Genomic DNA, 27972 nt, shown 5'->3' with positions numbered 1-27972 from the left:
CAAAGTATATTTTCCTTTGCACAAAGAAAAATAAGAAAAAACAATGGGCTTGCGGTTATTTGGTATGATAATAAGTTCCCAAACTATATAATTCCTCGTTGAGTTTATTCCTTCCCGCACTTCCACCCACAATTGACAATGATAAAAAATAAGCCTCCGTCAGAAACTTCTGTTATTCCTCTAAACTTTAGAGTGAGTTTAAAAAACACACATAACAATTACTCAGGTATGACATTCCATCCCACTTATCCTAAGCATGTTAGTGTCGGGAGTTTCACATGTTGTCTCGCTTGGGGTCAAGTTTATATTCTAGTATGATTGCCAATAATTCCACCCTTGATCATAAAAATAATTGTGTTCCTACTTTCCACCAGTTTTCTTTTTTCAGATAAAAATGAAAACACCCTTTGATCCACTAGAATAACCATGAAAAAATACCTGGTGTGTGATTTGTAGTAATTGAGAATTTCCTGCCAAAATATAAGATTTCCTTCCAGTCCAAAAGACGTGACCGTGCTAGATGAACAACAAATGGCAGTATGCAACGCTTCTTCCAAAAAACAAGATGCTAGTAAAAGTACTCAATTTCTACATTTAATTATGGAGTGTATGTTCTACTACAAGGTGACTAGTTCCATGCCCTTCACATATACAAAGATATATTCCTGAAGTGTACTTCCCCCACTAATCGGTTGTTAAAACTATGATATTCTTTAATCAACTGATTTTCCACTTCAGTATAACATGTGACCAGCACAAATAAAACCTTCCGACTTTGTATAATAAAAGATAAGCATAACCATATAAAAGTGTAATCATCAAAGAGTGAGATGAAATAATTAATCTGACCTCTAATGGGAGTGCATAAGGATATCAAAATAAATAATGATGTGAAGCTCTTTATCTCTTTCCACCTCCAGAAAAGGCGTAATAACGAAAAATAATAAAATATATATGCTTCACGAGTATGATAGTCCTCCCACTAAAGTTTAGAATTCTAGAATGGTAAACCACTTAATCATGTTCCAAGATATGTGACCAAGTCGTACATGTCATAAATGTTGAGACTCCAAGCATGTGTTCCCATAGTTGGTATTCCTCCAGTTGGAGTTATCTTCCCCAAATAAATATTTGGGTTGCTAACTTCCAATGGACCATAAAAAAAGAACATACCATTATACGAAATTCCTTGGCACTAATTTTATCATTGAGTAATATTTCCACTCTTCCGTTTCCAAACAGTAACTCCAAGATAGAACAATAAATCCAATACCTTCTCACTGAAGTTGCATAGAGTGTCCTATAAAAAAATAGTTTTCCTCCACAAGGGACTTTGATGGCATAATTCCAACCCGAAGTATGTCGAACTCAACATTAAGTACTAAGTAATAAATTTTCCTTTGGGATTGCTCTGTGCCAATATAGTTGCTACTGTATTCCAACAATATATGTTGTATATAAACAAGCACCATAATCCAACTATTTGGGAAAAAAATAGCCTCAAATAAATAAATATATATATAGTGCAAATATTATCATTAGATATATCGACAAATGAAGAGAAAATTTCCTTGTCCTTGGAGTGACTCCCATATTCCTCCATACACAAGTGATGCTCCATAAATAACACTTCTTTGAAATCCCTTTTCAGGTTATGTGTAATTTTCCGGACAATGTTTCCACCACAGCAATTTTCAGTATTTAATCATTTGTTCCGTGTTGTCCATCCACAAATTTAATCTGAAGTTCCTGGTGAATTTCTTTGATGGTGTAATAAAATAAATCAATCGAACAAAGTTAGCTTGCCGTATATGCATTCAGTTCACTTTCCTTGAAAGCATGGGTCCTAATGGTGCGTGTGCTCCTTCCGGCTGGCTGGCCGTTGCTCGTACAAGTACGCTTCCACGTTTATTGTCTTGCCCTTCCTGCATATACAGAGTACTAAACGCACTCCATCAACAGCAAAAAATAATACTAGCAATAATAATAATACCTCATGCTAGTTCTGTGTTGCGGTAGTGGAATTTAGCTAGCCGCCAGATTCTGTGCAATCTATCTCCCTGCGCTCGCCAAGGAGTAGCAGACTCGGCGTGTGAGGTGGATATATAGAAGAGAAATTAGCAGGGCCCCGAACTTCCACAGAGGGGGAGGACGCCGAACGCAGCGCGTCAGGGCCTTATGCCGGGGGGGGGGAGGGGGAGGAGAAAACTGTGAAGTCGTTGGATCACAAGCTCGACACTGGCGAGCTCATCGTGCGCAGCGAGCGGGTTTGTTGCATCGGTTGATTCCATCAGACGCAGCGTGTTCCGCATTGTATTCCAAGTTCAGATCAATTTCCCGATCTCGTGTGGGAAAAAGAAAGAGAATTCCGTCGACGACGACGTTGCAGCTTCCTTGTTTTGCTGGGAGATGCATGCAATTTGACTTGTGCGAGAGTAGACTATTACTCTGAATGTACTCCACGAGAAAGTAGCAGCGGAAGTCAGATTTTCCCATAGATTGACAATAAGAAAAACACCAAAGCATGCCAGCTTACTAATACTCTTCGATCCGTGCGCTCAGAAAAAAACAATCGCTTTTCCTGATCAATTGATCGCCCCCCGAGAAAACACACGAGGACGTGGGCTTCTACCACGGCTAGGGCTTGCTTGACGCACCGCATGAGAACACACACGAAGAAGCGGCTGATCTGGCACTTGAATGCAGAGATAGAGTGGGCTGCAGGGGGTTGTATCTTGACGGCGACCATGACCGCAGAGTTGCATCGGATGAGGATGGCCGCGGCAACCTAGCTCTGATACCAATGTTGTAAATTTAGGGTTTGTGGTCTACCCCCTATTCGTCTGCGCTTATCCGTGTTGCCGCTCACAATTCGCATATCTGAGGCTAGGAGGTAGGGACCTTCTTATACTGTCTTTCCAAAGAGTCCACCTCTTATAGATATAAGATTCCTAGTCTTTTTCACTAGTTTCCGGGATAGATTCCAGATCAAATTACCAACCACGATCATATTTGTCTGTTTAACGGATTCTACCCGTTTTGTCCCCGAAGCACGCGCTTGTGAGCAACACGCCATAATAGAGTGTAAATTCCTCTAATTATGTAGATCAACATTAGGACTGTAATCTAATTATACGTTCTAGCTCCTTCCAATCATCAGTGTATCCTGGTAGTCTTTCAAATATAAATAGTATATTGTATTCCACCAATAATCGACCAGCTTCCTTAAGTATATAAAACTTAAGAACATTCCAGCAAGTAACAATTCCATGCTAAACATGTACAACAATTCCATGTATAATTCCATAATGAGGTATTCTGAATATTTAACAATTCCAACCAATTTGAATATAGTTGCAGGACACATAATTCCAACACTATTTCCTTATAGAAAGATACGCACACAATTTATCATGTATATCGCCAGTAATTTTCTCCTTGAACAAATCAACCAAAGGATCCAGGTTAAGTGCCACATTGTGTTCAATTTTTGTATGGAAATAATTGCTAGCTATCTGACCCATGATCGCATGTGCATGTTCTGATTGTCCATTTTCATCCAGAAGTGACTAAAACCTTATTTTTGCGTGCAAAAAAAACTTGGTTGATGTCCCCCTCTCTCAGCCAATCAATTTCCAACATCAATTTCCTAATACACTATCAGAACCTTCTCACTTGCCTCGGCATTCTCCTCCTATTGCCTGACATGTACCGCTTCCCCAGAACCGCGTTCTCCCCTTTGCTTGCCTCTATGATAGCCAGTGCTTGAAGAGGTCGTGGGTTGCCCATCGATCGGCTTCAGTCGAGCGTCATCCACTAAGGGAGCCCCTTTTTCGCCCCCACCTATCTCCGTGTTCATCTTGGCCGCCTCCAAGGCGCTCACCACTCGCGGCACATTCTTGGTCATGGACTCATGGCAACATAGGTGTTGTCGCTGTCACGCGCCATCGATCTGGTAGAAGGTCGCAGTCAGGGAGCTCGCGGGGTTTAGGGTGCTCTCCCCATTGAGTATGCCGAAGATGGGGTTGTCCTTTTCCTGGAGGAGGGCTTAGGGTTCGTGTCCTTCCCGGACTCAAGTCGGCGTGCTGCCACAAGACTTCCTGCCAGACTCTTTCCGATCCGATCTACAACACGTCTGCCCGAAACACGAAGTCCTAGCGAAGCAAGGGTGGATGCAGCTGCAACAAGCCCCATCGCATGAAGGGGCGTGCATGGCATGGCAACGTCTCCGGTGGGCAGGAGCCAAGGGGTCGCGCGCTAAACCCTAACATCTTTTTTTGAAAGACCTAAACCCTAGCATCCACCTTGCTCTATATCTTGGGCCGTATCAAAGCCATGTCCCTAATCACAACCTTGCTTGGAGTAGTAATTCTCGATATCTTACCCTACCTGGACTTTCTTCTCTAGAAACCTGGAGCTTCCGCCCGTGCATATCTACCTGGACCTTCCGCCCGTGCATATCTAGCGGCGGCTACATATACTTGGCTCCTATCGATGTAGTACACGCCCTCGATCAAGAACACAACGAGACCATCGGACACCCATCGAGAGACGCGAGATTCTAAACCATGGTTCGGCCGAACCTATGGTCCACGCCGTAGGATTGCCCAGCCTTCTGCATGTGGATCCGTGTACCATTTGAATTCAAAAAAGGATCAATTAAGGCCCAAACAGCCAGAGGCCTCGTTAGTCTCTTTGATTCCAGCGATTAGCTGGCACAGCCCTAGGCCTGCGGAGGCTAGTTTTTTTTCATCGTAATGATGGATGGCACACTTATCTAAAAGCTTTAGCACTTGAGCCGATGGATGTTGGGCAGGACCATGAATAAAAAAAGCTATCCTGTGCTCATTCATTTGTGGTACTGTTCATCTTCCAGGCTGCTACATATAGCGGATGAGGAGCCCATTCTGCCAACAACTCCTTTGCTCGCAGCATGAGAGCTCCATCCGGCATGGATAGCGAAGAAGACACCTCTTTAGACCATCAGCACATGGCTGTTGATCTCACTCCTGCCGGCATGGATACGCTCTCTAACAGGTATTTACCCCGTTCAGTGGCCATTAGAAAGATGCCGTCTCATGTTTGATTTACATACTTATCTTTTTCCCCTGAAAAAATTACTCAAGCACCTGCGACCCCCTCCTTTCAGATCAAACAAAGGCATCACCGAGCTATCAGATTGTTCTAATCCTGGCTGTGGTGTTGTTGATTCAATCACAGCGAATCCAGAGTTCTCAGAACTGCATTCTGGAAGATCGGCACCTAAGCGGAAAAGGTAGTACATTTTGTTTTTTTACACTGGGATTTTTTAACTATTGTTAGAAGTAGTTTTTCTGTGGTGTACGATGGTGATAATGGCATAATTTATGAACTGTCAAGTGTCGTTTGTGTTGTTAATTAGTCTTGTTCGATATTTACAGCGAGGTTTTCAATAGTGTGAACCATCAGCAAAACGTCAGGTTTTGTGTGTAAATGACAGCTAGTTTTTTTATTAGTACTATTTTAGACTATATTTGCCGCCGTTAAAATTCATCAATGTTTGTGAGTACAACAGGATGTTCTTCGGAAAACATATCAACACAGTCTTTTAAGCAACACAATCCAAAAAATCGTGCTTAAAAAAATATTTAGCATAGTTTTGTAAGCACACTTTGCAAACAGGTCATGTTTTATTACTCCTCGGTTGTTTTGTTTCTCTACGTTTTTGCTGGGTCGTTACGTTATTATAACTTTGTTTTAATACTCTATAACGGTTTTGCCGAAATATGTAGTAAACGGGAAGCGTTTGAAGGAATGGACTACAGAATTGCCCCTGCAGTAAAAAGTCCGTTCCAGAAGTGTGTGGAGCGCGCTGCTTTTAGGGGTGATGCAGATGTGTTCGTTCCAAGTGTTGGAACAATCTTTGATTCAAAGGATGAAGCCTACGATTTCTACAACATGTTCTCTTGAGAGTGTGGTTTTGGTATTCGCTATGGAAAGAGTAGCACTAATAACAAAAATTACAGAACACTGCAGGACATCGTTTGCCAGTGTGCGGTATGCATCATTTTAATCTTAATTGTTTGTTTTTGTCTCGGTCGGATTATTGGTTCATACTTTTTTTGTCTGCCTTTCACTCTGTGTCTTTACCATTATTATAGGGCAAAGAAGAAAGGCCCAACACAACAACATGCCGCATTGGTTGTGAAGCTCGTATAAGACTACATCAAACTGACGACCATGGATGGTATGTGACCGTTTTCATTAACAAGCACAATCACCCACTATCTGTGAAGTGTGGCGAGAAAAAACAGTGGAAATCACATAGCGTTATAAGTCCTTTAGCAAAGGATTTTATTCGTAACCTCAGGGAGAACAACATCAGGTTTGACCAAATATACAACATATTAGGGTCAGGTCTTGGCTCTTCTCTAGGCGTGCCTTTTAGGAAGCAGACATTGAGAACTCTCTGTGCAACCATAGCTCATGATTCCATCGCTGATGATATAGCCAAAATGTAACACCCGGATAATCATGCTACAGTAATCTCACGCTAATCTTGCCACGTCACCTCCGTTACTGTTGCTAACCTCGCCGCATTTCGAAACGGAGTCAAATTCAAATTTAAAATTTAATCAAACGATAAAAGTTTTCAAACATCAAAACAAAAATGTTCGGTGGGTGCCAAATAATACACTGGTAATTATTGTGGAGAAAACTCCTTTTTAGAAAATGCCTAAGTATTTTAAAATGGATTAAAAGGTGAAAGAAAATAAATAAAAGAAAATGCAAAACAAAACAGAAAAAAAAAGAAACAACCCCCCCCCCCCGGTTGGGTCTCGGCCCAACTGGCCACTGGGCAAGCCAGGCCGGCCCAGCCGGCCCACCCCCCTGCTGCCCCTGGCCTATTAGGCCCCCGCCCGACCAAACCCTAACCTACCCCGTCGCCCCACTCTTCCCCCCCCCCCCCACGTCGTTCCCCCACTCCCCTCCGTCCCGATCTGGACGCCGCCGCCCCGGCCCCGTCGCCTTCCCCCGCGCAAGGACGCCGCCGCCTCACCGGAGCGCTCTCCCCCGCCGGACTGCCTCCCCTACGCCGCCGTCCCCGCCATCCCCCTCGACCCCCACTGCCGTGACCCTGCATACCCACGGTGAGGCCACCGGCCTCCGTCGCCCGCCCCCTCTCCTCTCGGTCACCGCCGCCCCGCTCGCGCTCCGGCGCGCCCAGACGCGCCCCCGCCAAGCCTAGCCACGCACCGCGCTCACCGTCGCGCCCTCACCCCGGCTCTGCCTCGCTTCGCCCGCGCCTTGTTCGACCTCGCCTCGCGCCGCGCGCCCCCCTTTCCCCCGTGCGCCCCGCGCCCGAGCTCCGGACGGGCTCGCGTCCGCCGCGCTCCTCGCCGTGAGCCCCGCCTCCCCTGCTGCTGCTCCATGCCGGCGCGCCGCCCTGGCCCCCCTGCTCCCTGGTCGCCGGCGGCCCGCAGCGCCCAAGTCGGGTGCGCCCCGCGGGCCAGTGCCCGTTCGGGCTGGGCCCGATAGCCCAGCACCCAATTGCCCCCCCTGGCCCAATGACAAACGGGCCCCAGCTAAATAAAAATAAAAATAAAATAAATTAATAATAATAATAATAAATTAATTAATAAAAATTAATAAATAAATAAATAAATAAAATAAAAATAGAAATAATTTTAATTAATTAATTAATTAACTAAATTAATTAAGTTAACCAATCCTGTTTATATTAATTAAGCGGTAATTATTTAGCTAAACACTAATTAACCTAAACAGTGAATGACAGGTGGGTCCCACTGGGCCCACATGTCAGTTGACTTAGTCAACCCCTGTTGACTGCTGATGTCAGCATGACATCATGCTGATGTCATAAATCCAAGTTTCGTATTAAATTAAATAATTAATTAAATTCCAGAAATTAATAAAATCTTTAGAAAATCATATCTTTTAATCCGTAACTCGGATTAAAATATTTTCAACATGAAAGTTGCTTAGAACGACGAGACGAATCCGAATACGCTGTCCGTTCGTCCACCACACCTCCCTAACCTATCGAACTAGCAACTTTCCCCCTCCGGTCCGTCTGTCCGAAAATGCGAAACATCGGGAATACTTTCCCGGATGTTCCCCCCCTTCGCCGGTACCACCTACTGTCGCGTTAGGACACACCTCGCACTGTTCATTGTCTTGTCACGCATCGTCATGCTTATGTTTGCATTGTATTTACTATTTCTTCCCCCCTCTTCTCTCCGGTAGACTACGAGACCGACACTGCTGCTGCCCAGTTCGACTACGGAGTTGACGACCCCTCCTACTTGCCAGAGCAACCAGGCAAGCCCCCCCTTGATCACCAGATATCGCCTATTCTTCTCTATACTGCTTGCATTAGAGTAGTGTAGCATGTTACTGCTTTCCGATATCCTATCCTGATGCATAGCCTATCCTTGCTACTACTGTTGTTACCTTTACCTGCAATCCTACATGCTTAGTATAGGATGCTAGTTTTCCATCAGTGGCCCTACATTCTTGTCCGTCTGCTATGCTATACTATCGGGCCGTGATCACCTGGGCGGTGATCACGGGTATATACTTATATACTAAATACATGACACATGTGATGACTAAAGTCGGGTCGGCTCGTAGGAGTACCCGAAAGTGGATCTTTGTGGCGGAGCGACAGGGCAGGTTGAGACCGCCTAGGTGAGAGGTGGGCCTGGCCCTGGTCGACGTTCGCGGATACTTAACACGCTTAACGAGATCTTGGTATTCAATCTGAGTCTGGCCATTTGGTCTATACGCACTAGCCATCTACGCGGGAGTAGTTATGGGTATCCCGGCGTCGTGGTATCAGCCGAAGCCTTCGTGACGTCAGCGACTGAGTGGCGCGCGCCGGATTGGACTGGAACGCCACTAGGCTAGGTCCGCTTCCGGCCGCGTACGCAACGTGCAGGTGTGCATAGGGCGATGGGCCCAGACCCCTGCGCGCATAGGGTTAGACCGGCGTGCTGACCTCTCTGTTGTGCTTAGGTGGGGCTGCGACGCGTTGATCTTACGAGGCCGGGCATGCCCCAGAAAAGTGTGTCCGGCCATATGGGATCGAGCGTGTTGGGTTATGTGGTGCACCCCTGCAGGGAAGTTTATCTATTCGAATAGCCGTGTCCCTCGGTAAAAGGATGACCCGGAGTTGTACCTTGACCTTGTGACAACTAGAACCGGATACTGAATAAAATACATCCTTCCAAGTGCCAGATACAACCCGGTGATCGCTCTCTAACAGGGCGACGAGGAGGGGATCGCCGGGTAGGATTTATGCTATGCGATGCTACTTGGAGGACTTCAATCTACTCTCTTCTACATGCTGCAAGATGGAGATGGCCAGAAGCGTAGTCTTCGACAGGATTAGCTATCCCCCTCCTATTCTGGCATTCTGCACAATCACCCACTATCTGTGAAGTGTGGCGAGAAAAAACAGTGGAAATCACATAGCGTTATAAGTCCTTTAGCAAAGGATTTTATTCGTAACCTCACGGAGAACAACATCAGGTTTGACCAGATATACAACATATTAGGGTCAGGTCTTGGCTCTTCTCTAGGCGTGCCTTTTAGGAAGCAGACATTGAGAACTCTGTGTGCAACCATAGCTCATGATTCCATCACTGATGATATGGCCAAAACCACGAGTATACTTCAGGATATGAGTGCCACAGATCCGGACTTCAAAGTTTGTGTGCAAGTAGACGGTGAAAGCAGGGTGAAAACAGTAATATGGTGTAATGGTAAAAATCGGCTGGATTATGCACATTTCGGTGATGTGGTTACTTTCGACACCACTTACAGGACCAACCTGTATAACATGCCATTTGGGCTTTTTGTTGGTGTGAATAACCATTTCCAGTCTATTATTTTTGGCGGCGTCCTCATGGTTGATGAAAAGACTCCCACATTTGAATGGGCATTCAGAAACTTTATTGACTTGATGGACGGGAAACATCCTACTACTATATTGACAGGTCAGATTATAAAAGTTATCTTCATACATTGTTGTAGTTTGTCAGGTTATACATATGCTATTATATGTTCTCCTTAGTTTGATCATTCTTCTTTGGTACTCCTACAGATCAATGCAAAGCTATGCAAAATGCTTTACGAAGTACAATGCCCCACACCCGTCATAGGTGGTGCAGATGGCATGTGTTAAAGGTCTTGAAAGAGAAAACTGGACACGTGTACAACAAACATTCTGCCTTCAAGAAGGAATTCCACGCGATAGTAAATGAAGAGACGGATGTAGAATCATTTGAGCGAATGTGGCATCAATTGATTAAAAAATACAAACTTCAAGGAAACAAGTACCTTCGCAGGATTTTCAAGTGGAGGGACATGTGGGCAATGCCATACTTCTTGGGCACATTCTGTGCCGGGATGACCAGCACGCAACGGAGCGAGAGTGCGAATCATCTCCTCAAAAAGTTCATCAGCAGATCATCCCCAATGCACTTGTTTGTTAAGCAGTACAACAAATTGCTTGATTCCAGGAGCCAGGCAGAAGACGAGGCGAATTATGTCAGCAAGCAGGTATAAAAGGCATGCATGTATTTTGTTTATATAGTATGAGTACTACTCCAGCTACTATCTGACATTATTTTATTTTATCTCACACATTATATACTTATTCCACTGAATAACAGACACGCAGGCGGGTTGTAATTGGCGCTACTATCGAGATAGATGCAGCGGCTGTGTACACGAAGGCCTTGTACAAAAAATTTTCACACGAACTTTTAGATCAGGCTCATTTGATGCACGGCGTTCCAAGCCTGGACACGTCTACAAGGTCAAATTGTCGCCGCAACTAGCCTTAACTGATTATGACAAAAAGGTATTCACCGTCAAAGTGGAAGACGGTGGGGACTTTGTCACATGTGATTGTGGATTTTTTGATCATGTCGGCCTGTTGTGCTGCCATTCATTAAAGGTATGCACACATTTTTTTCATTATGGTCCTATGTCATGCGTCTCAAACTCATTTTTACAGCACCGCATTAATGATTTCTCATCTGACTTGTAATTTTGTTTTTTCAGGTATTAGTACAGAACAATATTGGCAAGATTCCACCAAGGAATATAGTCAAAAGATGGACTTTATGGGCAAGGGAATCGAGACCACTGCACCTGGCAAACGAGGGTGAAATGGGGGAGTTGTCTTCCCAAACTACGTATAGAAGAAATGTTCTATATGTGGCTGCTATGGACCTTATCAAGGAGGCAGAATCCGGGTCTGAGTCATTCCAAACGGCGTTCGCAGCTATATGTGAGGCAAAAGAAAAAATTGCAAGTAAGAAGGCTTCAGATATGCTTATTGATACTATCGCCGAACAAGCAAATCCTGTCCGGCATACCATAACTGATATTGGGTCAGAAACCCAAATTCTTCCTCCACAACGTGTGCTGTCTAAAGGACGACCTAGCTCCCTTCGCCCAAAGAGTCGTATGGATTACATTGTGGCTAAGAAAGCTAGAAAACACTACAAGGACGGCCCATGCCATGCTCATGAAGATACTGCCGGTCCAATGCCACCCCTTCCATCCAAAAAAAAAGGATTGTGAAGTGTAGCCTATGCATGATTCCGGGGCACACAAAGGGTAATTGCAGTGCTAGGGGAGTCTGAGCGCAAATGTTCTCATGTGGTTATGCAAGTTTATGTTCAGTGTCACTTTATTTAACCTGTAGCGTCCTTGGTGTACTATGTTTTGTACTGTGTTTTATTTTTACATGAATCCGTATGTTCATGGATTTTTGTTATCTTTTTTTTGCGGCTCCATGCATGATGAATTTTCTTTTCTAACTTATATCGACAATCTCTTTTTGTTCTCTTTTTGTTGGTCCTATCTTTAAAGCCTTCAAGAATATAGGACAGGTTTTCACACCCGGCCAACACACGACGCCATAGAACGCCACACCCACGCCACCATGCTGCCCACATCCCATGGTCATCTGGCAGCACCGAATACACGGATTTTCCCATGAGCATACCGCTACCACCCCCATTGTCGTCCCAGGAACAAAGACCTTGACACCATCTCATCCGAGACCCGCCGCTATTCAAGAAAATAGAAGATTGGAAAGGCCCCGTCTTTCGCACCCCTGGCCATCCCAAGCACAAATACCCGATAGGGCGGCCCAAATGCTGGCCTCATCGACCCGTCCTGTTGCACCCAGTGAGAGACTAGTCCGGTCCTAGTACCGGGGCGCGAGACGAGCGACAGATCACGGCTGGGAGATGTCCAGCCCTTCGACGAAGGCAGCACACGGACGACGATGGAAGGGAAAGAAGGACAAAACAAGCTGCTAATCGATGGCCGACGTCGAAAATCTCTAGCCGCCGCCGCAAAATGACCTATACAATCGCCACGAGCCACCACCATGTCTTACCGCCTACAGTATCGTCTACGGAAAATGATCAGATCTGGTTACGCCGAATCGGCTAGATCCAGCTACTTCTATAAGAGGCCACCTTGTGAAGCCTAATGCGTCGACTCTCGCCGATGCCAGCGTGCCGCCAACTCTCGCCGCCGAGCCACGGAGAAAGGGTAGAAGAAGCCTCGCCGCCGACGCCAGCTGGCCTTAGTCTGGCGGCATGCCCTCACGATGACTCCGAAGTACGAAACAAGCCGCTCATCTATTGGCCGACGCCGGATATGTCCAGCCGTCGCCGTGAAACGACCTAGACCAACGCTATGAGACACCACCACATTGTGGTAGATGCCACAAACATCTCCATCTCCCTAGAATACCGGCGCACCGCCTATAGTCATGAATACCGAAAACTGCAATACTTAGCGCCGCCGCTGCTTTAACAGGCCACCTCGCGAGGCCTAACGCGTCGGCGCCACCGTGCGCCGCCGACCACCCGCGTCAGCCGCAACCAATAGAGGGTATAAGAAGCCTCGCGCGCTTCCGACGCCTGGCTTTAATCCGGCTGCGCCGAGGGGACTGGGCGAAGGTAATATGGCTTGCGGCGCTAGGGTTTGCCCTCCGGAGCTGTGCGCGGGAGACATAGGCCATCCCTACAAAGTATGTGAAGGAACTTTTGTATCTTAGCGGCTGGTTGTCGTAAAACTATTGTAGTAATAAAAAATGTGGAGTAGATTGGTTTTCGGATATTTGTTTCAGATGTCAATATCTGAATCCTTCGCCTAGATCTAAGTTACCTCCGCGGTAGTTGTATGTTCTTTTGCCACTCCTATGTTCGTTTGCGCCAGCATATACAATTTGTTTTTGAGAACATTTACAAACAAGACAAACATGAACACGTAATATTTGATTTAAGTTTTCGAATCAAACATCATTTCACGCGGACAACAAAGTATATGAAGAAGTAGAACTTAGGCATTAAGTGATGTAGAACACTTAACATAGTCATTAGCTGTCTCATGGACCAGAAAATACAAAACAAAGTGCATTTTACGACTGACAACAAATAGTCTCATACCGAATTACGGACACTAACACTGACAGACCACAACACACACAGTGTGTGAGGGCTTTTAGGTACACATGGCATCATAGACATACAGCAACTTTCAGTCGCAAACATTTTTATAGTGAAGAAAGATGGATAGTCTTCATGAGAATGTTGCTTAGACGCCGTTGATCTTCGTAATGTTGGAATCCATGGTCATGAGCAGGTATCCAAGCACCTTCCTATGTTCGAGCAATCCTTCCTGGAACAGTTTGATTGAAAAATAGTTGAGTTTTCCAACAATATTGTATATGCATTTGATGAAGAATAAACATTTCATAGGACACCGAAAAATGCAGCAGCGCAAACAATCTGATACCTGGTCCAGCACAGGTTTGGCTTGGTTGTTCGTCATGTTCCTCGCAGCATATGCAACATATATCGCATCATTTGGGCTGTTTTTTTAAGAAAAATGATGAAGTATTTCAGCAACCTGCAGATATTTCTTACAAATGATAATTAAGACTCAATGTTTGTTAGAGCTAACCTCGCTCCTGGACCCCCAGTGTGTTTGATGATGTTAAAGCCCAGTGCACTAGGAATAGTTGCACCTAGCACAATAGACATGCAGTGACCCAGTGCCAGAAAAAGATCATAAGCTTTACGATGGTGGTTGGCCACAGCTATGGCGGGAAAATCACCATTGACCACAGGGTCGTACACATGCACTGTTGTATGTGTTCCCTTAATATTGTAAGCGTAGCATACCCAATTGACTTTGTCATGTAGTATCACAACTACCTGATATTGGAAAAGAATTATTATTGTTCAATACTACATTTCTCATAGATTTAGTTCTACCAAAAGATGAGGCAAAGAAAAAATTGTGTACAATTTTGTCGATGTATAGCAAGGTACCTCTTTGCAGTCCTGGACCTTGTATGGTACACTTGGACCCCTGAAGAAGTGCCCTATGGCTTCCAGAGGTGGAGTTCCATTGTAAATATTGTACAAGTCCTAAAATAAAGTTACATTTGTTAGTTGTTTTGACCACGACGAATTATTTATTATCTTAGGTACTTATCACGAACTCTTGAGGAAGGAAATGACGATTGCGCAAGCGAGAAAGATGCTCACACGCCTTGTGGTCAACCTCATTGAACAACACAACTACAGCTGACATCATGTCATTCTCAAATGCACCGCTGAGCTGCTTCTTCAGACTAGTCCCTGTTATAATCAATGGCATTTGTCCAGGGATGTAGATAAATTTCCTGCATGACACGGATTAGTTGATATCTTTGTTTTGCAAACTTGTGTGAGGCTAAATGCCAAATGAATTTCATGCAAAAAGAAAAAAAATACCTTGTTAAGAAGTCGTCTGTAGCAGCAAACAGTATCCATCGGTATAGCACCCCAGCACGGGCCTGCTGATTTTGAAGGGACTGTGCAATCATTTCGTTAGCATTAGATGGGCCAGCTTCCATCTGTTGAGCTGTTCATTAATTCATAAGAAAGTCAATATGTTTTAAAATTTCGTTTAAAATTACTAATTGACAATCTAGAACACTCACCAACAGGGTTCACGATAGGTGCATTGCGTATGTGGTCGAAGATTCTCTGGCTCATATTGTTTTTCCCAGCCGCAGCCATTGATATCATAGTGAGCACATGAGCTTCGTTTTGGAAAGAAAAAATCTGTCAGCAATTGTTTACTTTGAAAATGAGTAGAAATAAAAAACATGTCACTGAACCAGGTATCTCACATGGTATGTTAGCTACAAACTGTTCCAGGTCTGGTTCATTGTCCATGATAGGTGGAGCCATATCAAGTGGGGTTGCATCGACAACATTTTCTGGAATGTTAGGAGCTGCTACTGATCCTCTTGCCCCTGTAGTGGCATCATGTTTTTTAACCTCACGGAGAAACTCAATGCTTGGGGGACCTAAATCAAAAATGTTTTGTAGATTATCAGTGATAAGCATTAGTTTCTGAAATATCCAACTGCACTAAACATAAGAAAACACTAAAGTCATTCCAAACAACAAAGAAGTTTTATTTACTTTTATCACTTTTCTTGTTGCTACAGCTGCCTGGGCCATCATATATTTTGAAGGCACTGGCTTTTGTTAACTTAGCAATCCCCTTCTTGATAGTTTCAAGAAGATTCTCTGGTTGCTGGACCGGCATGTCAACGTTTCCTACAATGACATGGAAAAATACATGCGAGAGATATCTTGAGCACTTTTGTTCGACCATAAAGTATTGTTGACATCAAATTCACTTTGAAAAACACTTCATGTACCGTCATGCCCACCTTTCGACCCGCTCTCCACTTTAGCCTTTCTCTGGAACACTATTGTAGGCTTAGCTTTTTTGCCTGTAGAAAATTAAGTATTATGGTTTAAATTTTATCCCCTAAAAGGTTAGAAACCTCATGCATCAAAATAGATTTTGTTGTGGCGAACATTTCACCTTCGGTTGGCGGCTGTTGTTCTTCGGCACCTGCTCTTTCTTGTTCTCCGTCTACTACATGGGCTTTTCCCTTTGACATATCTATGTTGCGCTTGCGGCTATCTGTCCCAATACTATCCTTTTCCTCGATTACCTTAATTAAGCCTTGCAAGGAGGTTACCAGAGTTTTCAACTGCCAAATGTGTAAATGCACATAAAAATCAGTGAGATACATGCACCTATGTTGGCTCTTAAGCTGAATAATGAAAATATACTCGCTTACTTGTTCAGGAGAATAGTTAGCATGAGCAACTGATTGGGCTTGCAGAGACGCATCATCTGTCCCAATACTATGCTTTTTCTCGATCACCTTAATAAAGCTTCGCATGGAGGTCACCAGATTGTTCAGCTGGCAAATGTGTACATGCACATAAAATACAGTGAGATTCATGCACCTATGTTTGCTGAATAATGAAAAAATACTCGCTTACTTGGTCAGGAGAATAATTAACATGAGCAAATGGTTGGACTTGCGCTGGTGCGAGTGCATGAGACGCATCTGTTGTTGCGTTTGATGATATAAAGACACCGCCCACACCAGACTGAGCCAGGCATGACTGATTATCAGCTATTCGTGAGCATGGTGTTCCTTGATGCGCAGCACTGCCATTTGTAGCCTCTTCAGCCGGCAGCACAAACTGATAAGAAAAAAATGAGTAAGGTCCCGTTACTTGCTTTTTCAGCCTACAACAAAATGCGGTATGGTCCAATGGGGGGAAGAAAAATCACCTTTCTCAATTTGAACTTCTCGTACAAACTCCAAGACCCTGCTTTAGTAATGTGATTTATTTGCGCCAAGAGCTTGTCGTTGCTGTAAGCCTTTGATCTTGGGACATACAGAGAGTGTATTGGCGTGGGTGGTCCCATTATTTTGTCGAGGTAAAAAATCTGTTTCGTATAAGACATGTACACATCAATATGTTTGGTCAGACGATGTGTAAAAATAAAAATTGTATTTAAAAGAGCAAACCTGCGGCAGTATTGGGCACGATTCTAGCTTGATGTTCGTCAAGCCATCACGTTTAGCTTTTTGCACAGTAGCCACATCATCCATCGTGGCGTTGAAAACATGCTTCGCCCAGTTATATTCTGTTACCCTCTCGGTGTCTCCAGCGGCTCTAACCACTTGCACATCGATCTTACCAGGACACAAGACAAATCCTGCAGTGTAGTACATCACATCAAAGTTTTGTCATATTTTCATTGCTGTAAGTAATAGAGGTGTCAGCAACAAAAAGTTCGGACGGCTATGGTAAAAAATGACAAAGAACGTACTCAAATGTATTTGTTCATACATATTGTAATAAGAGGGTAATTTTTGGTCAGGCGGTGTTTTCATCTGGATATGCTAATGTCATGGCCATATTAGCACACATCCGAAAAACATTGTGCCTTCAAAAAGGATTTCAAAAAATTATATCACTTATGTTAACGATTTTTTTGAGTGAAAAAGATATGATATGAGCATAGCCCAACATAAAAAGAACCACGAAAATTCGCTGTCTACACATTCTCATTACATACGTATCTGAATAATTTAACAGAAAATAAATGAAGCTCACGTGTAATCGTGGGTTTGCACGAGCGTATACCGCTAATCAAAATAGTAAACTGTTATATCACACTATGTTACCCTATAATAAAAATTCCGTATAAGAAAAGTGTATTGCGAAGCCATATCTACCCAAATATATACCACTATTCAAAAATCATGCCTTATAAAAAAAGCTTTTCAGAAAAAATAACGTATGACAGAGCCATCTCTAGCAAAATTTCTACGGTTCCATTGAACTAGGTTGGCAACAACGAACCTAAACACGGCATTAGAAAGTCGAAGCAGATCCAACAGCTAAAAAAACAGAAAAAAAGCTAGTACTTTGTTAAACATATGCGTCTTACCAAAGCAAAATGCGAGGAATGACTGTATGAAGACCTTCTCATCGTCCTTATTCTTCTCCTTGCCAATGAGACGCTCGAGGTTATCCCTCGCCGACTCAACCGTCAAAGTGGCTGTTGCCACGCCCACGACATCTGGTGCCTCCGCCAGGTCAATGGGACCACTCGGAATGCCAAGAATTGTTACGGCATCTTCGCAGGTCATCACGACACTATTTCCATGGCCGTCGTCCATGACGCCAGTGTGCTCATCTATCCTAGACAGCACGAAGACAGTGAATTGCCTTTTGTGCTCCTTGTGTGGAGGGATCTCTAGCAGCTTATCTAGTTTGTATCGGCAAAGCAGCTTACGTTCTGCCATACCAAATTTGCTAACTACAGCATGGTAGTGGGATGCGCTGAAACTAGATTGGATGGATGGCTTGTTTTTGTCTCTAGTAGCAGCTGCTGACACTTGACTCTCTGGAGAACCCAGTCTAAGGGATGAACGGGAAGCCATGACTATGTGTGCTCCTATTGCTCTTGCGGTGGGTGAACTGACATGCCTTTTGCATTCACGTCTACTATTTATAGCACCAGTAGCAGCTCGTCTGTTCAGTTTCCGCGTGGGGCTCACCGCCGGCTGCAGGCCCGCAATCCATACAGTTTGTGTACAAAATGTTGGGGGGGGGGGAATCAGAACGGCTGCCGATTCAACTTCCTTCTGCTCACATCGGTACGGTCTCATGTAATACTTGAAAAGATGCTTTTCCCACTGCACGCTTTACTTACACTTAATTGTTGCTATCAATGCAAAATCTTTTCCCTAGGAGGAAACCTATATCCGACTTACCATAAGTGCATTGGTTGGGTATCTTTTAGCTGGGGATTGCATGCATTATATTTATTTTTTCTTGAAAAGGTTTTTTAGTACTCTATAGTACTTGACCAGCGTGAAGAAAAGAATGTCTACTTGTATGTTTCCTTTAAGTTTTGTTAAGAAGGACTAAGAAATCACCCGGCTAGGTACCTTCTATGAAAATCTCCTAATGGTAATTATCCCTGCAGTAGCCCCCGCGACCGCGTCGTCCCCGTGGGCGACCGGTCGCACCTTCCCACTCCTCGCAGCGAGCGTTCTCTCCTCTCCTCCTCCTCCCCGCCGCCGTCGCCGGCGCGCGTCACGGGCCTGGCCCGGGCGACGCTGGCAAACTCTGGGCAGCGACGTCGTCGTTAACGACGGGGCAGCGCGGTGGCGCGGGCTGGCGGCGCCCGCCCGACGCAGATCTGGGCCCTTCGAGCCCCATCTAGGCCGGGGCGGGCCTGCATCGGGCGTGGCGTATGCGGGGCTCTCGGGCGACGGTTGCGAGGTGTCCGGCTGGTGGCGGGGTGGCGGCTTTGGCTGCCGGCGTGCAGCAGCGCCGTGGCTAGGGCTTTGCGGTCCCGCTATGGGCTCGGCCAGGCTCGGGTCGCCATTTTTGCCCTGGTTGCGGTGTCCGGTTGGCAATCCGCATCGGTGCGGGAGGCAGAGGCCTCCAGCGCGATGGCGGTGGAGGCGGTTCCCTCCCGTTCGGCTCCGGTGCTTCCGTCCGTGCCATCTAGGTGCATCTCGGATATGCTCGCTTGTCCTCATGGTGGTGTTCGCAGCAAGACGGCGTGGATGGGTCCAAGACCGTGGTGGCGTGTGCTGGCGGGTGGCAATACGGTGATTTGGCTCCGTTCTAGTGGGTGTCGGGGCATGGGGGTGCGGGAGAATTCTCTGCCAGCTGTTTTGGCTCCGACGTGGTGACGCCGGTGGGTGCCACCATTCATTCCTGAAAGGCGTCGGTGCTACTCATCCCCCATTCCCCTTCTGCGTGCCGGGGGAAACCCTAGGACTTGTCCGGACAGCAGCGTCGTTGGCGTCGCATTCCTTCTTGGAGGTGTTGTTTGGTACGCGGAGGTCCGGTGCCATGGCGAGTGGTTGGACGTAGATGGAGGGCGCAGCGGTGGCGGACCATTCATGCTCGTCGAGCTGCCGTTGTTGGCATTTTAGTCTTCTTCCTTTTTCTTTTGGAATTGTTTTGCCGTTCGCCCAGGCAGTTACCTTGTGATCGATGTTCGTGCTTTATAATATAAAGCGGGGGAAACCCTATTTCGTAATTATCCCTGCAGTACCTGAAGTTCTGACGGTTGCTAGAAATTCAAACGTCTAGATTTTTCTTTTTTTGCAAAACTTATTTTTTTCTTATCATCATTGAGATAATAAAAACACAGGAATTGATCGAGAAAATTCTTCTAGAATTGTTTTTTGTTTTTTTGAAGCTAACAATCCCTATATTGCAGCAAGGTGTTGTATGCTTGGAACAGGTAGTACTAATACTACTAATATTCTTTCGTTCGTATGTACTAGTAGTACTAGTATTTATAAAATTAATCTCACCTATACAGTGACCGCAGTTCACGCCTTTTCATCCATAGGCTCCGTTTCCATGCAACGTTTGACAAGACGATGGATTGAGATGTCACCTACTGTGCCAAACGTATTAAATGCGTAGTTTTCGTTTCCTGCTCTAACGGGAGCCACAGTGCAGCACGCGGGCATCGGCACGTACTATCATCATGACCTGACCTTGCAAAACCACGGTGACCAATCGGTAGTATATGAGCCGCACAGGATGTAGGCCCTGTTTGGATACTCTAACACAGTTAGAGTTAGAGTTATTTTCTAACCCACTCTAACTCAAATAAGCACCTCTCCACCGGGATAGTTGGGTTAGATGGAACTAACCCACTCTAACCCTCCCTGTTTGGATACTTTTGGGTTATTTGAGCCCCCAACTAACCCAAACTAGCTCTAACCCCGTGATCCAAACAAAGCTTAGGAACCACAACTTTGAAGCTCATAATCTTGCCAAATTTTGTAATCTTGGTCTAGGTAGAAATGTGTGGTTGGGTGCCCCCCATGACCCGAACCATGTACCTATGAACATTCTTGAAGTTTAATAAAGTTGGCGAGATTTCTCAAAAAAAAAAGGCTGCAACGCACGAATTTTATTTTTTATTTCTGCAAGAAAATAAGATTTATTAATTATTAAACTGGATCAGTTCGATCCGCACCACATAATTTTATAATCTCCTTGGTGCTAGATTTAACCACCATCACTCTTGGGCTAGTGCATCCCATTTTCGCCAGCTCGTGGCTGACAACATTCTGCTCACGACTGACAGCTACAACTAAACTAAAATAAAAGACCGATAGCTACAACTTTCATGTGTTCTACCTCCGGCTAGCATGTTCTTCACCTCCTGGGGTTAGGTAGCTATCGGGGACTTATTAACTTCCAGATGCCTGATCATAGATGCGGCAAAAACGTTATTAGTTCCCAGAATAAAGAGTAGAGTGCTCTACTCCATCATTAATGTGATACCCTTATCGCATGCTTCCATCTCTGCTTCGAGGGCGCTCGTGTTGTCCCTACGCGTGAACAAGTGGTGGCAAGACGAGAACACTAAATGCCAATAGTGCTTGACTGAACAAGCACTTGACCGACCAAATGTCAACAACGCTATTAGCTCACCATTTATTCTCATCATATTGGCTGAACAAGCGGAAATCTTACCAAGATCTCCGGTGTGCTTTGGTTGGATAAGAGACTCCCAAGCCTTCTAGTGCGTTTTACGGTTGCCTTTAGTGGATCCTGAACAATAATTCCGCATCATTTGGGTTAGATCATCATAAACTAACATTGAAAATTTAAAAACTCCCGTCACATAAGTATGAATGGCTTGAGCAACTGATGTGATTAAAGCCTCCCTTCCTGCTTGGGCAAGTGTGCCATCACCGCATTAGAACATATGCTTAGTAAGCCTAGCCGGTAGACTTTGGAATTTTCCTTTATGCATCCTCGCCTCTGTGGTGGATAACCCCAAGTATTTTGCTTCAAAAGAGACACCATTAACATGTATTACTTGAATACTTGTCGAACATCATCCTGAACTTGAGGTGAGCATCTTGGCCTGAAGAAAATAGAACATCTCCCTGGGTTTTTAAGTTAACCAATCGCATTTGCATCATCACCAATAATTTAACATTCTCTTCTTGTTGTGGCTCTAATTTGAAGAACAGAAGTGTATCATGTGCAAAAGAGAAGGTAGGAGATACCAGGTGCCAGAGCACACACTGTGACATGCTTTATTTTGTTCATGACCACACCTTGACGGAGAAGAGCCGAAAGGCCATCAACCATGAAGAGGAACAAAAGGAGGGATAGGGGATCACCTTGCGTAGCCTACGGGGCGCTGCAAAGAATTCCAGAAGGGCTCCATTTAGTTTAAATGAGTACCTCACCATGGTGACACAAGTCATGATCCAGTTCACCCAACGATGAGAAAAGCCCAACTTTTTCATCACTCGCTCCAAGAATCACCAATCCACCCTGTGATATGCTTTTGACAAATCTAACTTACAGGCAAAAAAAATTTTAATCAGGATTTTATGTTGAATATGATGAAAACACTCGAAGGCCACCACACACTTAGACACAATCTTGTAAACGACATCGCACAAGCTGATGGGGCAAAAGTCAGCAACTCGTAATAGATCATTTACCTAAGGGTTCATCACAATGACTATGTCATTAACACCAGGTGGCATGATTCCGTTCTGGAAAAAAACTTTAATTACTAGTATAATCTACTCCTTGAGAACGCCCCAGTTCATCTGGAAAAAAGCGTGTCAACAATCCATCCCTTCCAAGGGCTTTAAGAACAGTGAATCCGCTATTTGTTGTAAATTTAGGGTTTATGGTCTACCCCCTATTCCTCTGCGCTTATCCGTGGTGCCGCTCATAATTCGCATATCTGAGGCTAGGGGGTAGGGAACTTCTTATACTGTCTTTCCAAAGAGTCCACCTCTTATACAGATATAAGATTCATAGTCTTTTTCACTAGTTTCCGGAATAGAGTCCAGATAAAATTACCAACCATGATCATATTTGTCTGTTTAACGGATTCTACCCGTTTTGTCCCCGAAGCACGCGCTTGTGAGCAACGCGCCATAATAGAGTGTAAATTCCTCTAATTATGTAGATCAACATTAGGGCTGTAATCTAATTATACGATCTAGCTCCTTCCAATCATCAGTGTACCCGGGTAGTCTTTCCAATATAAATAGTATATTTTATTTCACCGATAATCGACCAGCTTCCTTAAGTATATAAAACTTAAGTACATTCCAGCAAGTAACAATTCCATGCTAAACCTGTACAACAATTCCATGTATAAATACATGTATAATTCCATAATGAGGTATTTTGAATATTTAAAAATTCCAACCAATTTGAATATAGTTGCAGGACACATAATTCCAACATCTCCCACTTGTCCAAAACGATCATTCAAATATTCATAAACCCATAGCCTTAACATGCTTGCCACATACCTCCTGACTAAGAGGCTTAGTCAAGGGATCAACAATCATATTAACACTACGTTGAAAACCCACAAATATATATACGGTGATACTTCCCTTCAATATGTTTCCTTGTTTGACAGTTAAGATCACTAGAGGCCTTTAGTTTCCGCCTAATTATTCCAGCATAATTGTCCTCGACGTCTCGAGTATTATTTCCTCAGGTGTAATTCCACCTTTGTAGGCACCTTGAGTATTTTGTTTCCTCAAGTGAAATTCCGCATCAATTATTTTCCATCACATATATAATAATATGATTAATTCCACATCGAGTCAAGTATAAGATAACCATGTTGAATAAATTTTCAAAACCACATAAATATTAAATCCAATCAGTAAATGAAGTTTCATCAGTAACCATGCTTTGAACGAAATTCCTGACTTCGGTCAGTGAACCTGCACCATATTAGTACTAAAAATAATAATTGAATATGCGTACCTGGACTTATTTCTCATCTCGTAGATACAGTAATAACTTCCTCAATGTGTTTACTTTAATATAAAGTCCCAAACAAGTGACAAGTGACAAGCTGTGATGCACTTTCCACAATCTTATATGATGTGCGAGATTTCCTTAGCTGCTCGTCTTTCCTTCCACTACTTGAATGCAGCATAAATTCAGAAAGCTAATGTATGATTGTATAATGAAGATACAATTGATTTCAACAATATTATTATCCCTTCGTCCTCAGGAGTTCCAAACATAATTCCTCATTGAGTTTGCTTCCAGGTACTTTAATAAGTTTGCAATTTTCCATAAGAAATGTTTCAATACATACCCTATGTAGTTCCACTCCTAAAACATAGGAAGCTTCAAACATTCCTTAAATATGAAATTTAAAACATGACCAAGCTTTCACTTGCATCAATGTGACTTTATCATTGCAAACAACAAAACAATGTTAACATACACAATAATAATGCAAAAATATTATACACTTACAGTTGTAGATGACCACCTTGCTTCATTTAGAAAACAATATGAGACCTGCTATTCCATTGATGTGAAGCTTGTTGTAAGACCATACATTAATGTATTCAATTAGAAAACCATGTCTTTAGTTCCTCTTTCCCTAAATTCCATGAGAGAGAGTTTCCACAAAGTATATTTTCCTTTGCACAAAGAAAAATAAGATAAAACAATGGGCTTGCGGTTATTTGGTATGATAATAAGTTCCCAAACTATATAATTCCTCGTTGAGTTTATTCCTTCCCGCACTTCCACCCACAATTGACAATGATAAAAAATAAGCCTCCGTCAGAAACTTCTGTTATTCCTCTAAACTTTAGAGTGAGTTTAAAAAACACACATAACAATTACTCAGGTATGACATTCCATCCCACTTATCCTAAGCATGTTAGTGTCGGGAGTTTCACATGTTGTCTCGCTTGGGGTCAAGTTTATATTCTAGTATGATTGCCAATAATTCCACCCTTGATCATAAAAATAATTGTGTTCCTACTTTCCACCAGTTTTCTTTTTTCAGATAAAAATGAAAACACCCTTTGATCCACTAGAATAACCATGAAAAAATACCTGGTGTGTGATTTGTAGTAATTGAGAATTTCCTGCCAAAATATAAGATTTCCTTCCAGTCCAAAAGACGTGACCGTGCTAGATGAACAACAAATGGCAGTATGCAACGCTTCTTCCAAAAAACAAGATGCTAGTAAAAGTACTCAATTTCTACATTTAATTATGGAGTGTATGTTCTACTACAAGGTGACTAGTTCCATGCCCTTCACATATACAAAGATATATTCCTGAAGTGTACTTCCCCCACTAATCGGTTGTTAAAACTATGATATTCTTTAATCAACTGATTTTCCACTTCAGTATAACATGTGACCAGCACAAATAAAACCTTCCGACTTTGTATAATAAAAGATAAGCATAACCATATAAAAGTGTAATCATCAAAGAGTGAGATGAAATAATTAATCTGACCTCTAATGGGAGTGCATAAGGATATCAAAATAAATAATGATGTGAAGCTCTTTATCTCTTTCCACCTCCAGAAAAGGCGTAATAACGAAAAATAATAAAATATATATGCTTCACGAGTATGATAGTCCTCCCACTAAAGTTTAGAATTCTAGAATGGTAAACCACTTAATCATGTTCCAAGATATGTGACCAAGTCGTACATGTCATAAATGTTGAGACTCCAAGCATGTGTTCCCATAGTTGGTATTCCTCCAGTTGGAGTTATCTTCCCCAAATAAATATTTGGGTTGCTAACTTCCAATGGACCATAAAAAAAGAACATACCATTATACGAAATTCCTTGGCACTAATTTTATCATTGAGTAATATTTCCACTCTTCCGTTTCCAAACAGTAACTCCAAGATAGAACAATAAATCCAATACCTTCTCACTGAAGTTGCATAGAGTGTCCTATAAAAAAATAGTTTTCCTCCACAAGGGACTTTGATGGCATAATTCCAACCCGAAGTATGTCGAACTCAACATTAAGTACTAAGTAATAAATTTTCCTTTGGGATTGCTCTGTGCCAATATAGTTGCTACTGTATTCCAACAATATATGTTGTATATAAACAAGCACCATAATCCAACTATTTGGGAAAAAAATAGCCTCAAATAAATAAATATATATATATAGTGCAAATATTATCATTAGATATATCGACAAATGAAGAGAAAATTTCCTTGTCCTTGGAGTGACTCCCATATTCCTCCATACACAAGTGATGCTCCATAAATAACACTTCTTTGAAATCCCTTTTCAGGTTATGTGTAATTTTCCGGACAATGTTTCCACCACAGCAATTTTCAGTATTTAATCATTTGTTCCGTGTTGTCCATCCACAAATTTAATCTGAAGTTCCTGGTGAATTTCTTTGATGGTGTAATAAAATAAATCAATCGAACAAAGTTAGCTTGCCGTATATGCATTCAGTTCACTTTCCTTGAAAGCATGGGTCCTAATGGTGCGTGTGCTCCTTCCGGCTGGCTGGCCGTTGCTCGTACAAGTACGCTTCCACGTTTATTGTCTTGCCCTTCCTGCATATACAGAGTACTAAACGCACTCCATCAACAGCAAAAAATAATACTAGCAATAATAATAATACCTCATGCTAGTTCTGTGTTGCGGTAGTGGAATTTAGCTAGCCGCCAGATTCTGTGCAATCTATCTCCCTGCGCTCGCCAAGGAGTAGCAGACTCGGCGTGTGAGGTGGATATATAGAAGAGAAATTAGCAGGGCCCCGAACTTCCACAGAGGGGGAGGACGCCGAACGCAGCGCGTCAGGGCCTTATGCCGGGGGGGGGGGGGGGGGGGGGAGAAAACTGTGAAGTCGTTGGATCACAAGCTCGACACTGGCGAGCTCATCGTGCGCAGCGAGCGGGTTTGTTGCATCGGTTGATTCCATCAGACGCAGCGTGTTCCGCATTGTATTCCAAGTTCAGATCAATTTCCCGATCTCGTGTGGGAAAAAGAAAGAGAATTCCGTCGACGACGACGTTGCAGCTTCCTTGTTTTGCTGGGAGATGCATGCAATTTGACTTGTGCGAGAGTAGACTATTACTCTGAATGTACTCCACGAGAAAGTAGCAGCGGAAGTCAGATTTTCCCATAGATTGACAATAAGAAAAACACCAAAGCATGCCAGCTTACTAATACTCTTCGATCCGTGCGCTCAGAAAAAAACAATCGCTTTTCCTGATCAATTGATCGCCCCCCGAGAAAACACACGAGGACGTGGGCTTCTACCACGGCTAGGGCTTGCTTGACGCACCGCATGAGAACACGCACGAAGAAGCGGCTGATCTGGCACTTGAATGCAGAGATAGAGTGGGCTGCAGGGGGTTGTATCTTGACGGCGACCATGACCGCAGAGTTGCATCGGATGAGGATGGCCGCGGCAACCTAGCTCTGATACCAATGTTGTAAATTTAGGGTTTGTGGTCTACCCCCTATTCGTCTGCGCTTATCCGTGTTGCCGCTCACAATTCGCATATCTGAGGCTAGGAGGTAGGGACCTTCTTATACTGTCTTTCCAAAGAGTCCACCTCTTATAGATATAAGATTCCTAGTCTTTTTCACTAGTTTCCGGGATAGATTCCAGATCAAATTACCAACCACGATCATATTTGTCTGTTTAACGGATTCTACCCGTTTTGTCCCCGAAGCACGCGCTTGTGAGCAACACGCCATAATAGAGTGTAAATTCCTCTAATTATGTAGATCAACATTAGGACTGTAATCTAATTATACGTTCTAGCTCCTTCCAATCATCAGTGTATCCTGGTAGTCTTTCAAATATAAATAGTATATTGTATTCCACCAATAATCGACCAGCTTCCTTAAGTATATAAAACTTAAGAACATTCCAGCAAGTAACAATTCCATGCTAAACATGTACAACAATTCCATGTATAATTCCATAATGAGGTATTCTGAATATTTAACAATTCCAACCAATTTGAATATAGTTGCAGGACACATAATTCCAACACTATTTCCTTATAGAAAGATACGCACACAATTTATCATGTATATCGCCAGTAATTTTCTCCTTGAACAAATCAACCAAAGGATCCAGGTTAAGTGCCACATTGTGTTCAATTTTTGTATGGAAATAATTGCTAGCTATCTGACCCATGATCGCATGTGCATGTTCTGATTGTCCATTTTCATCCAGAAGTGACTAAAAC

General features: G+C 43.5%; 1 protein-coding gene across 1 annotated transcript; it reads left to right on the top strand.

Moving 5' to 3' along the window:
* The first annotated feature begins 4201 nt into the window (after positions 1-4201).
* LOC141021553 (uncharacterized) lies at positions 4202-6782 on the top strand. The gene is made up of 3 exons (XM_073497377.1): positions 4202-5037; positions 5150-5275; positions 5772-6782. Exons 1-3 carry the CDS (start codon positions 4934-4936, stop codon positions 5947-5949), a joined length of 408 nt encoding a protein of 135 aa, XP_073353478.1. The 5' UTR covers positions 4202-4933; the 3' UTR covers positions 5950-6782.
* Positions 6783-27972: the final 21190 nt, after the last annotated feature.

Source organism: Aegilops tauschii, chromosome 4 (assembly GCF_002575655.3).
Source record: "Aegilops tauschii subsp. strangulata cultivar AL8/78 chromosome 4, Aet v6.0, whole genome shotgun sequence".
NCBI lineage: Eukaryota > Viridiplantae > Streptophyta > Magnoliopsida > Poales > Poaceae > Aegilops > Aegilops tauschii.
Note: the sequence above shows the minus strand (reverse complement) of the source record. Positions and strands in the feature narration are given on the sequence as shown.